Here is a 12,278-nt window from a genome sequence, read left to right as displayed (position 1 = left end):
ATTGATTTGATAGCTGGCGATCTTAAACAATGACGCTATTCGCGTTACCCTCCGTGAATCACCAATGACGAAGGCTTGCAACTTGCAATAGTATAAAACAACGCCCCACCTTCTGCGTTCGCTACGCTGCTCGCTGTGAAGTGGACTGTACATGCTTCCTTGTTCGATATATATAGAAAAAATTATCTCTGATCAGTGTGCGGGAGCTTAGATCGAAACCTGCAGACTGATGCTCCCCGAACAGGGCTGAAAAAATGTCACAATGCGTGGATGTACAGTTCTATTGTGCACACGAGCCCAAAGCCCCTGTAATGATGTTATGATTGGTGCATCTGTTGCATACTCAAAATATACATGGCCACCTGTCCACACGATCTTGTATTTCGGAACAGATGCAATATTTACTGACAAGTCACTGGTACCAACGCTCGCGCAGCCGTTTCCGTCGTCACCATAGGGCTTCGTCACCATAATCGCAATCCCCAGCCCAGCAACCGTCAGCACAAGCTGCACTTTATTGAAATTCTCACTGAGAACGTCAAACGTGCCCGAAGGCGAGATGCGCGTGAAGAAGAGGTCCAGGCCGTAGACAAAGACCAGCGATGTGGACTCTAGAAGAGATGGAGAGGTAACGATGCGGCGGACGTTTGCGATCTGTAAATTGCGTGAATATTGTGTGCTTCGAGGACCTCAAAGGCGGGCAACAAACCTCGTAGTTGTGTGAGAGTACGAGTCGGGCATCGTCCGGCAGTACAGCATCATACTGTACAAGCATCTCCTCCTGCTCTTCGCTAGTAGGCTTGTGCTTGGGTCGTCTTGGATTGAGCAATCGCCGAGGAATCGACTGAATGCTGTTCTTGCGATTTGCAACTGCGCAATCACCATTAAAAAAGGATCGCTCGGTCACAAGTTAATCATACCTATGATGTCCTTCGTTGATACTCCAAACTTCGTCGAGGTTGGCGATATAGCAGTGATGCCGTGAGGCATGATAAAGGATTGTTCATATGCGCTGATATGCAACGTCTTGTTGGAATACGATGAAAGCTCAGAGCTGTGTCAAAATGTCAGTCTTATTCCTGAAATCCACCGGTAAAAGACCAACCTTTTTGTCTTGTCATCTGGTCCATCACCCTCGTAAAACTCAACAGAGACGACTCTATATCCTTTGCTCTGCCCAGTCCCAGAAAACTCGTCGTCAAAGTAATGGTATACCAGCCAGTTCTCAGTGAGGGTCGCTTGCGTGTCGCATACGCCACCAGCAGCAGGGACACTGGCATGGTAAATCACACTACCTTTGATCACGTCCAACACATATATCCCACACGTGCTGGACGGTAGGAAAGACGTGAGGACCAACGTCAAGTGGGGGTTGAGATACTTGTATAACGTCATACGGTTTCCGAGGACCTTTCCAATCGATGCAACGGGACCGCGTGTGTTCGGAATAATGGCCTGAATTTCCTCTTTTGGTGGCAGCGCAAGTGTCCATGTTGGATAGGCAACATAGAACTGTGACAGCTCGAGATTGAGGGCGAGTTGATGGCCCAAGATCTGGCGCTGGCCAGGAACATCCGCGCGGAGAGCGAGATGTATGGACGGGACGAATGATTCAAACTCAGCCTGAGCCGATGGAGTTTCTGGATAAAGGCGCGCCTATTGACCGTTAGACCTGCAGATTTAAGCAAAGGAACACAACACACCTGGAGGTATTCATCGAGCATGACTATGGTCCGGTTCTCGCTGGGAAGCATGAAAACATCGACTAACGGACCCATGACAGCATCGAGGCCTTGCAAGGCAGCTCTAGGAATAGACTGGTGCTCCTCTCTGACGTCGTCTCCCGTAAGTGCATTCACATGGAATAGCACGGTGTCAACAAGAGACTGAGACGCGTCAACATAAATCTTGGATGGAACGAGAATGTGGCTCACATTGTCAGCCCGACGTTGTGTGACGAGCACTATTTGAGGTCCTTCTGGATCGCTCACTGTCCGTGTGACGAAAATTTTGGTAGGGATTATTATCCCGCCAACCTTTGCTGCCCAACCAAGGCCAAGCACGCGGCTCCATAAGACTCGACCATTGCTGGAGTCAATGCCGAAGATTTTCCCATACGATGTAGCTGCCACTATGATCTGTCGGAAGCCGAAAGCGTCGCGCGTGAGCGTATCCTCATCCGAGGAAGATGCAGCCGACGTAGTCACAGTAGCATATGAGCCAGTCGCAAAGCGTCTAGCAAAGTTTGCCAAGTATTGAGGAAGGTTCTTGAAAAACCATTTAGCACGAGCGACTTCAGTATACGCGAACCTTGTACCTTGACGTCAGATAATTGACGTTGAAGCCGCTCAAAGTAACCTTCCTCATCCACAGCAGCATGGGACATGACAACCTTCTTCTCAGGAAGTTCTATGAACTCTGCGACTTGGATGGATGCCAGTGCTTCTTCCCGAACCCACTGCATTTTGTCATGTTGCCAAAGCTGTATCGAGCCTGTCGTGGTGGTCAGCAACGTGCGAGTATTTTCATGCGTTTCGCCCGTGCTTGAGCCATCGAATGCCACCTAGTGTCTAAATAAGATTTGACCCAGGAATAATTGTAGAGTGGACTCACATGCCCGATGACACCATGGTCAAGCGTCTGGAAGGGAAACGCATAACCAGAGGATGAAGCCTTGCCCTCAGACAAATGAATGGCAAGAGTTTGGTGGATGGCTTTCTAAATTTCTAGTTGCATAAGAAACCCTAGCAGATACAAAAGGGTCTTACATTGTGAACGTTCGACCAATAAACGCGCGCAACTCGGGGTTGGCCATCTCGGCTAAGACTTCCTACGAAATGAGAATCCGATTGCGCCTGCGAAGGGGCCTGGGGTAACCCTCAGTAAATCGTGGTACAGGCATGAAATATGAAACACACCGCGTCAGCGAATTCCCAGATTGGTCGAAGTGAGGATGCCTGTGCGTCAAAATGCATAACGTGCGCAACACCTCCTTCCTTGATTGCGAGGAATTGTCCGTTGGCCGAAAGGCCGAAATCACTAATCCTATCGTATTTGACGCCAGGAAGAGCCATAATTTGACCCTTCAAATCAGGCGTTAATACAGCAGCTTTAAGTGTATCACCTTCAAGCCAGTTGACGCAGGCAGTAGTTGTAGGTCCTGTCTGGGAGCTAACAGCAACGAATTTGGATCGTTCATCTTTTATGTTGGCAGGAATGTTGGCAGACGCAATGAGTTTGCCCGTGGTTACTGACAGGGTCGTTACGTGCAAAGTGTAGGATGCAAATGATTTCGCGAACCCCACGAGATACACCGTTGACGGATCAACAATGATATGAGAATACAAGATCAAGGACCTGATTAACTGGTATCAATGAAGTGAAGACCGAATAATACGAAGAAGACACACCCTTGATCGGGAGATTTCCAAGTCCACAGAATGTCCCCAGTCTCGTCCAGATGGGTGACAGAGTCTCCATTTGTCAGTGCGAAATATGCCGTTGAGTTGAGGGAGGGGTCAGTAGGGCGCAATAGCAAAATTCCGAGATTTTGAGGTTCGTGGAGTCGTCCATCAACCGGGCTGTGTAGTTGTTTCTCCAATATGAGATGGCCAGTTTCCAGGTCGTACGTGCGCAAAGTTGACCCTCCCGGTCCAGATAGAGAAGATACGCCTAGTACCATATTTAACCCATGGATGCACTTGAAATTGGCATTATGACGCACTATTATCATGGTGGGTGAAGGCCATTATCGGATCCTCCGCATCATATATACTTCTCCATACTGAAGACACGTTAGTGAAGCCAGAGTCAGAATGTCAGGACACACATGCACACCTATAGAGCCATCCGTGGCGTTCAATGCTGCCAATACATTGTTGCTCGTAGCAGTCAGAATATAATCACCGTGGAATGCAGGTGCAGTATGTGAAGAGCCTTGCAGCGGTACACCGATCAATTTCGTATTCCAATCCACCACACCCACGTCAGATTCGTGTAGAGCCCATGCTGTGACACCCAGCGAAACGAGAAAGAGCTGGCGCAGGCAGCGCATGGAAGAAATGTTTCAAATTCGCGTAGACCGATGGATTTTGGTGTCGCCAGAGGGTAATAAGTGGTGAGAGCACGTATGTAGGCCTGGGACGTATATGTGTTGTACTACAGTCTACCTTGCAGTAATTTACTCAGGCTTGCACTAGCAGGTTAGTACTTACTTTCTCACGACCCCCTCCAGTTACTCGATGAGCGCCTAAACCTCCCGCATGATCCTTCAGCTAATATATTCTACAGCACACCGAGTCAAACACGACAATAACTCAGCTCTAATATTCCCGTATTATCGACATGCCCTCTTATAACCCCGACAAATGGATAGACCAACTCATGGAATGTCGCCACCTCCCAGAACCCGATATGAAAGTCCTCTGCGACCGTGTTCGCGCTATACTCATGGAAGAGTCGAATATCCAACCCGTTTCAAGTCCAGTCACCATTTGCGGCGACATTCACGGTCAGTTCTGGGACTTACTCGAACTGCTACGAAAGGGTGGACAGGTCCCAGAGACGAGTTATATTTTTATGGCACGTATGTGTGCTTTTGATTCGAGGGTTGAACATGCTTAATGTCGATCAGGGTGACTTTGTTGATCGAGGGCATTATAGTTTGGAGACTGTGTCCTTACTGTTGGCGCTGAAAGCTCGGTATTGTCACCGATAGCCAATCGTTGTATCTGTATTGAATCTTTTTAGATACCCAGATAAAGTCACTCTCCTCCGTGGAAACCATGAAAGTAGACAAATCACACAGGTGTATGGATTTTATGGTGATGCTCGTCGGCGCAGTGCTACTTTTCTGTTTGTACTGACAATATGTTGCATAGATGAGTGCCAGCAAAAGTACGGTAGTGCTGCTGTTTGGAAGGCATGTTGTAGTGTATTCGATTTTCTCAATCTTGCTGCTGTAAGTTTCGCTTCAATATGTCCTGGAAACGCTCAAATCTTCTATAGATAATAGATGGAGAGACTTTGTGCGTGCATGGTGGCCTATCACCAGACATTCGAACTCTAGATCAAATTCGTGTCCTCTCGCGTGCCCAGGAAATCCCTCATGAAGGTGCCTTCTGTGGTGAGAACTTATTAATGTTCACTCGGCTCCTCCTGATTTACCTTTGCAGACCTCATGTGGTCTGATCCGGAAGACATCGACACTTGGGCTGTCAGTCCACGCGGAGCTGGTTGGCTATTTGGTAGAACTGTGACGCGAGAGGTTCGTCCATCTATTCATACAATCCAAATGTCGCCCTGACCTTCCTCAGTTCAATCATGTTAACTCGTTGAGTCTCATTGCTCGTGCACATCAGCTCGTGCAAGAAGGGTACAAATACATGTTTGATGACCAACTCGTTACCGTGTGGTCTGCACCAAATTACTGCTACCGATGCGGTAACATGGCGTCAATACTAACAATAAAGGAGGATGGAAGTAGAGATTTTACTGTTTATGATGCTGCCCCCGAGAACGAGAGAGATAAGGGGATGCAAACAAAAAAGATGGTGGGTAGATGCTCGCTCCCCAGAAAGCTATCGGAATACATGCTGACGATTTATCTGCAGAATACAATGCCCTACTTTGTATGACATGGTGTATTACGATTATGTATGTGTACAGCGCTATCCACTTCTTTGGTGTCGCCATTTCAGTTCTTCGTCCATGTTGCTCAGTGGGAGTATCGCCGGATGGTATACGAAATTGGTCCTTTTGATTGAGCCAAATATGTCGGTTTCTCCAAGTTTTCCGTGGGCCCGATTTCAACATCTCGATAGTCCTCCTGAGATGAGTATCAATGACCTAACGTTACCCTCTCGGCTCGCTGTTTCATCCTTTTTGTCTAGATCTAGCAAATTCTTGCATGACAAGTCTGCATCATACAGGTAGACAATTGATATTTCAACTACTGCCCTCAGCGGAATGAATAAGTTGCCTTGGGTGTGCTGGTACCATAGAAGTAGTTCAAAACGTAGCACTACAATTTGATGTCCAAAGTCGCGTGCAATACGGTTATGCGAACTGATTGCTGTCGGTCTTTCCCGGAGTGTATCCCAGTATGATTGAAATACAGGAAACGAAATTGATGGTGCGTTTGATTTCTACCGGCACTATCAAGTATGACAAATACAGACGATCTGTAAAACTCCCCAAAAAATCCCACCGCGCTTTCCAACCACAACATATGGCAACCCCCACTCAAGAACCAAAAAAAACTCTATGTAGATCTTCCCCGATGGTATCAGCACGTTCCCAGTCTCATTACCATCCAGTACAACAGCTCATACGGGCTAAACATCGGGTCAGAGCTCTAGTGTTACAGAAAAAAAAGGATGAAACACACTCGCCTCTACATGCCACACATACTTGCATGGACCTGAGTGGCTTCAGCATAAACAGCGTCCACATTGCAGGAAGCGTGAGTCAAGTTGCTGTACGCTTGCTGGGAGATAGCGTATACAGTAGTGTCAACGTCTTTGGCAGCGTCAACGGCGCAATTGGAATCGTCATCAATAACGGTGAAGTAGAGGGGATTTAGACCGCTGCAGGGTGGGGCGGGCGTGAGGCTCCAGCAGGAGCCGCATAAGGAGAGGTTCGAGGCGGGACCTGGGATACCTCCGATGTTGGGGAAGGAAGGCAGGGAGGAGAAGTTGGCGTAACGCAGTGCCAAATTTGAGCAGGTGACGGTAGAAAGGGACGTATTGGGGTTGCTGTAATTGGCGTTCGGTACGACAAAAACGGAGTCTGCGAACACTGGGATGGCGAAGGCAGAGAGAAGAGTGACAATTAGAGTAAACTTCATTGTAGAGGAGCTGTTTGATGCAGATATCTCGTGTAACCTGAGATGATGGGAGTCTCGAGATTTTCTATTCACTTTTATAGGGCAAGGCGAAGTGTTAGACATCAAAGTAAGCCCCACTCAGGAGCAGCCAGAAGGAATGGTGTCATCTGTCTTCAATATTGTAAAGTCTGGGTTGGAGCATGTCATAGATCTGTCGGACGAGCAAAGGTGAATAGGCAAATGATGATAAAAGAAGTCCTAACTTCAGTGCGCAAGTTCAAATAGAACCCAACCGGAGGCAAAATCAAATTGTCCGAAGCGACTTCGCCACCAAACGCCACATAACCAAAAGGCTCACTATGCCATAAACACGTCAGTAGAGTGCAAGTCAACAGCTGGAAGCCTGAGGGCGTCGGATTGTCACGGTGACATCGAGCATGTCGCATCGTTCGGTGAGCGTTCGGTGACGAATGTTGGGAAAAGTCAAATGTCATTTTGGCCCTCCCGAGCAGAGGCAAAAACATCATGGCTTCCTATATGGTAGAGGTTTGAAGCCCTCAGTGCGACAACAAGTTGGATCCGATTTTTGAGCACGTACGAAACGAGACCTGGGGCGCTTATCTGTACAGCCCGTGCGACGTGAACTTAGATAGCGACCTCCTGATTCAACTTAGGCTCAACACTTCGAACAAATGTTCGTCCGTTAGAGCATTCATTTCGGATCTGTGAATTAATTATTTAATAAGTCTCTGAGAAATGACAACTTTTTGATTAACATTTGCCAGATTCGGGGTAAGTGCCCGAGCAAAACTGCGGCTCCGACATCCGTGCTTTCCATATGAGAGTGTAGCCAATATACTAGTACAAAAACTGATCGATTCAATAATCTGAGGACCGTACTTTTCATCTCCCACCATTATCCTCAACAGCAAATCCAGTGCAAGTTGAGGACAATATCAAAATCGTACAAGAGAAGAGAGGACTCTAGCGCTTAGACGTTGAAAGGAGCCATCATGAGAGGGAAGTGAATGAATCTGAACGAGGTGTGCTGTGTCCAGAAGAACGAAAATGCGCTGTAGTATGCGCTGAAGGAAGCGATGATACCCAGGACACCACCTGCAATTGCCAAATGCAGGTGGCCTGCGTGGACGTCAGATAAACATAACTAGACGGATGAAAACGTACCAGTAAAAGCGTTCAAGGAAAGACAAGCGAGCGCGCAAACAATACATGCGTGCGTTACAACGTAGGGTATATTGGTTTGAAGTGCACCAAGGCTATGAATATTGTTAGAAATATGACCACACAGTATATCACCTCGGACTCACAGGAGAAGGAATGTAATCGAGCTCCAGATGGCGAGGTAGATGCCGATGGCGTTGTACAACTGCTGTCTGACGACCCCGTCAACGGTGTCTGCAGCCCTGCGGTTACATTAGGGAGGAGATGTAACAAAGCTTATTGACAACATACGCAAGGGCGATTCGAGGTAAACAGAAAGCACTGTATACGAAGTCGAAACCTCCGTAGGTAGCAAAAACCGTTGCGCTGAAAGTGTTGCTACGAAAAAATCGGCGGTAGCTCCCTCTATACAGATATTGGAAACTTACCCAAGGGACATCTCCCACACGGCCACAATCGTTTGCGCGATGCCGCCGTAGCTGGAAATGACCATGTCAAAATTAGGATCGTTTGTGTATATTGAAACTGACAAGGTGGCAATCACCACAATCAAGCTGGGTGGGTCGACGCTCCCGAAGGCGAGCGTCGGTATCGACAAGGACAAGAAGACAGTACCCAAGGATATCAAGCCCAAAATTGCCTGGGTGACAATTTAATGATGTGGACATACTACTGAGTAAAGCATGGAATACGTACGGCGGGGCTATTGAATGTCCTCTGGTAAGGCTTCATCTGTGGTTCTGGGGAGTTTACATCGACAGTCTGGACGCAGTCATCGTCCTTGGAGCTCGCTTCTTCGGCAATAGTGCTCAAAGCCATGAACTAGATGACCAGTGACGAATTGTGGGGCTATCTTTCAGAGAAGCACGTATGCACAGCTTCTTCAGTCCTTTATACTAGGACTCTTGGCAGATCTTCGTTTACATATGTGGTACGATGCCAAGACGAGCTGGTGCAATTAACAGTGTTTGACGAGCCTGGCCCAGGCTGGAGCAATTGATGACGCGGGATACGGTACATCATGACGGGACCCGAGCAGAGGGACCTCTCTTGCCAATTAAAACACTACATTCCTTCGACCTCAATGCCAAACAATGTTGCGTATTTAGCTGCCACGTAGCCATAATATGAAAATGGACAGCACCGCCACAGGAAATGATATCACTATGATTTACGGTGATTTTGTTCGCTTTGTTCGTGCGCGGGACAGAAACCGCTTTTGTTGTGAGATATGACTTGGACTACCGACTTGATCTTGGACTCGAAGTCAGGGCGATACTGGGCTAGGGTGGACTTGACCCGGCAGTGACCTGATCAGCGCGCAATCCAAAGCATGCAAATACACGAAAAAGTTCTGAGGGGACGATGATGATTAGCGTCATATGAAAAGCGCCAGAAACAAGGTAGAAACCCACTGCGGCGTGTGGGAGATTTGCTACATACCAAGTGGTATGACAATTGCGACAGGTAGGCTTATCTGAAAGTTTGCGATACGAACCTGATCGGAAGTTAGTGCTTGGGGTGGGAACGTATACCACACAAGGAAACAATACACGACATACTGCCATAAACGAAGACAAACAATGTCTTGAACTGTGTGCAGGCTTGCGAATTCGCAAGCATTCAAGACAATATGATTTCTTACCATCTTCGTAGCCATTGTGTGTCAGTCAAATACACTATGCTGAGATTGGGAGAAGCTGAGACACCTCCCCACGCTGGTTTGTTCAGCGAGGGAGATACTTGTTGGTGGATGCCGATGAGTCTTGAAGTTCTAGATCATCCGCTGGGTCGTCAACGTTCGAAGTATGATAACTATCGACTGACGCATAAACGACCCTGGCCTTGTCACCTGCACTTGCACGGCTTCTGCATGAGATCTCCTATGGCCGTTGGGACAGAAGCGCGTACGAACCTAAGCAACGACCCAGCCAGTACGGTAGAGCTCACTCAGTTCTTTGACAATAGCGTAGCCAGCGATTCATCAGAGACAGAGACCATGGTGATTAGCATGAATCACGGAGCAGGATGGTCAGGAATTCCATGCTGCTATCAGGGCAACCATGATAAAGAACTATGTAGAGTGGCCCGGGGACGCTGCGAACAAGGTCGGAGAAAACGCGAAGCATCTGGCCATCCTATTCGACTCTGAACGGATATGTAGCGCGGGGGCAGAGATCGAGACCGGAAAATCGTATTAAGCCAATTATGAAACAGAGGAATAAGGATTTGCTTCATAGCTGGGGTGTCAATAAGAAGTTGCGCATATCGTGAGAATACTTGGGCGCTTGATCTGCACGGCCCGTGCTCAGCGCTCAGTTCTTGAAGGAAGACTGTGATAGAGGACGTAAGAGCCAGTTCGGTAACCCAAGGTAAGGTGAGTTTGCCACCTTGAAACGATTATATAATGTCGGCATGGTGGTCCCGGTTTGAAGCCCGATGACGGAGCTTGAACTTCCCTTTGACATGTCTGCATGCATACCTCGGTATACGACTAAAGATCTACGAGATCGGAACGACATCTGGGCTAGTGTCGTGTCTATAGTGTTATCTGCTCAAGTCCACATTCTTTCTATGGCTCAGCAATCATCTCATGCAGACAGGGCGGTCTGGACTGACACAGAGACTGATCAGCTTGTCCAATACCTGTACGACAATCGGGAGAAGGTCGCTGACACCGGTAACTTCAAAGATGTAACATACAATGGTGCTGCAGAGGCTATTGCTGCGCACCTGCAGCAGGGTCCACAGAAGACTGGAACGATGTGCAAGACGAAATGGGGAGCAGTAAGTCATATACCAATATATCGCTTAGATATAGACTGATTAGATATTGTATAGTTAAAACAGATCTATAACGCTATTCAGAAGTATCGCCAGACGTCTGGTGTCCACTGGGATAATGTCAGAGGAGCCAATATCACGAGCGAGGGTGCAACCACGGTATGGAACGAATATATTACAAAGAAGGTATGTCCGGTTCACAGTGTCATCTACATTTTGTACTGGTAGCTTACTGTTTTATATCTAGGGAAATTCGCACATGCGCCCTTTTCGTGTATCGGGATGGAGATACTTTGAGCAAATGGATGATATCATACCAAAAAACAGTGGCGCGCGAGGGCGTACCGGGTACCAACCGCATACAGCTCCCCCTCCCTTAAGCTCAAGCTCCAGCGCTAGCATACCAGCAGCTGAAAATCATACCATGGGCGCCACCATTGCTACTTCTAGTGTCAGTGCCGCTCCTGCTGGTCCCAGCGCCACCCCTGCAGTAGTTGCCCCTACTTCTATTCCTACTTCTCGATGTCCCGCCTCTATTGACAGCAATAACACCCTTTCCACATCCTTAGTATCTCGGCCTAGCTCCAAACGCTCTCACTCTGACATGGTTCAAGAGTCGACTACCTCACTTCCTTCTACCTCGGTTTCTATGCGAGACGAAGACCCTCAGATGCCGCTGCCTCCCTCTAAGCCAGGCTCTCTCAAAAGAGCAAAGACAACATCAGGCCGTGCACAGACTCGGAGCGGTGCCACTGGGGGTAGTGGTACAGCGGATGTCAAGATGTCGAAGACCACCACTGCCGTAGCTGTGATGGGGTTCCAGAGCTCCGTTAACCGCCTAACGGATGTGATTTCTGAGCGCATGGTCTATCCCGAGGATCGGGTGATGGACCAGCGCTCAAGGGCCATGCAGATGTTGCAGGTTGATGATGCTGACTTGCCATTCACGGAGCGGCTTATGATGCAACAAGTTTTTGCTATGGACCCTGCAGCTACTGACATATATACACAAACCACTGACAAGGAGATGCGCCATGCTTTCATTATCTCAACGGCCCAGCGGTTGGGAATCCAACCTATGATACTGCCTCCTGGGTCCAATTCTTAGCGGTACAATTGTCTTACTAGTTGCATGAATAAATGAATGAATTGTATGTGCTACTACATCTCGTTGTCGCTGTCATCAAAGGAATCGTCTGACGAACCCCGCTGCTGCAAAATGCCTTGATAATCCTCCCACATGCAGCGCGCGATACGTTCACGCGCTTCCTTCATGCTTCCATCCTCTTCAAACTCCTCCTCGTCTTGAGGGATCCCTTGGTGCTCAGGGTTATCATAATCGAAGTGTTCATCGTCATCCGCGTACTCTCCTTCATCAGGTTTGTGGGCGCATATAAAGTTGTGAATCGCGCATAACGCGGCAGGTATACGTGCCTGGATGGTCATAGGATACTCAGGTGACAGTAAGAGAATGCGAAAACGGCGT

The 12,278-nt window shown here is 48.1% G+C and overlaps 4 protein-coding genes across 4 annotated transcripts; 1 reads left to right on the top strand and 3 right to left on the bottom strand.

Moving 5' to 3' along the window:
* Window positions 1-412: 412 nt before the first annotated feature.
* DFJ58DRAFT_908844 (uncharacterized protein) lies at window positions 413-4,175 on the bottom strand (the record flags this gene model as incomplete). Its single annotated transcript, XM_041395130.1, has 14 exons — window positions 3,838-4,175; window positions 3,725-3,784; window positions 3,411-3,672; window positions 2,919-3,357; window positions 2,769-2,867; window positions 2,614-2,718; window positions 2,318-2,563; window positions 1,935-2,267; window positions 1,704-1,886; window positions 1,106-1,656; window positions 921-1,054; window positions 710-870; window positions 469-654; window positions 413-427 (listed from the first exon to the last, which is right to left on the bottom strand). Exons 1-14 carry the CDS (start codon window positions 4,052-4,054, stop codon window positions 413-415), a joined length of 2,991 nt encoding a protein of 996 aa, XP_041235387.1. The 5' UTR covers window positions 4,055-4,175.
* Window positions 4,176-4,263: 88 nt separating this feature from the next.
* On the top strand, window positions 4,264-5,698 carry DFJ58DRAFT_824610 (Metallo-dependent phosphatase-like protein). The gene is given in 10 exon segments (XM_041392154.1): window positions 4,264-4,582; window positions 4,594-4,595; window positions 4,637-4,698; window positions 4,711-4,712; window positions 4,749-4,823; window positions 4,881-4,960; window positions 5,008-5,125; window positions 5,175-5,266; window positions 5,316-5,552; window positions 5,613-5,698. The coding sequence occupies 10 exon segments, from the start codon at window positions 4,345-4,347 to the stop codon at window positions 5,634-5,636; spliced, it is 930 nt and encodes a 309-aa protein (XP_041235386.1). The 5' UTR covers window positions 4,264-4,344; the 3' UTR covers window positions 5,637-5,698.
* A 272-nt stretch (window positions 5,699-5,970) lies between these two features.
* On the bottom strand, window positions 5,971-7,131 carry DFJ58DRAFT_268115 (uncharacterized protein). The gene is made up of 2 exons (XM_041379564.1): window positions 6,393-7,131; window positions 5,971-6,335 (listed from the first exon to the last, which is right to left on the bottom strand). Exon 1 carries the CDS (start codon window positions 6,947-6,949, stop codon window positions 6,395-6,397), a length of 555 nt encoding a protein of 184 aa, XP_041235385.1. The 5' UTR covers window positions 6,950-7,131; the 3' UTR covers window positions 5,971-6,335; window positions 6,393-6,394.
* A 520-nt stretch (window positions 7,132-7,651) lies between these two features.
* DFJ58DRAFT_268093 (GPR1/FUN34/yaaH family-domain-containing protein) lies at window positions 7,652-9,312 on the bottom strand. The gene is made up of 7 exons (XM_041379563.1): window positions 8,705-9,312; window positions 8,539-8,648; window positions 8,437-8,487; window positions 8,300-8,386; window positions 8,155-8,250; window positions 8,012-8,103; window positions 7,652-7,966 (listed from the first exon to the last, which is right to left on the bottom strand). The coding sequence occupies exons 1-7, from the start codon at window positions 8,825-8,827 to the stop codon at window positions 7,818-7,820; spliced, it is 708 nt and encodes a 235-aa protein (XP_041235384.1). The 5' UTR covers window positions 8,828-9,312; the 3' UTR covers window positions 7,652-7,817.
* Window positions 9,313-12,278: the final 2,966 nt, after the last annotated feature.

Source organism: Suillus subalutaceus (genome assembly GCF_016647625.1).
Source record: "Suillus subalutaceus strain FC151 chromosome Unknown DFJ58scaffold_304, whole genome shotgun sequence".
NCBI lineage: Eukaryota > Fungi > Basidiomycota > Agaricomycetes > Boletales > Suillaceae > Suillus > Suillus subalutaceus.
The sequence above is the reverse complement of the archived record's forward strand: the minus strand, read 5'-3'. Positions and strand labels throughout refer to the sequence as shown.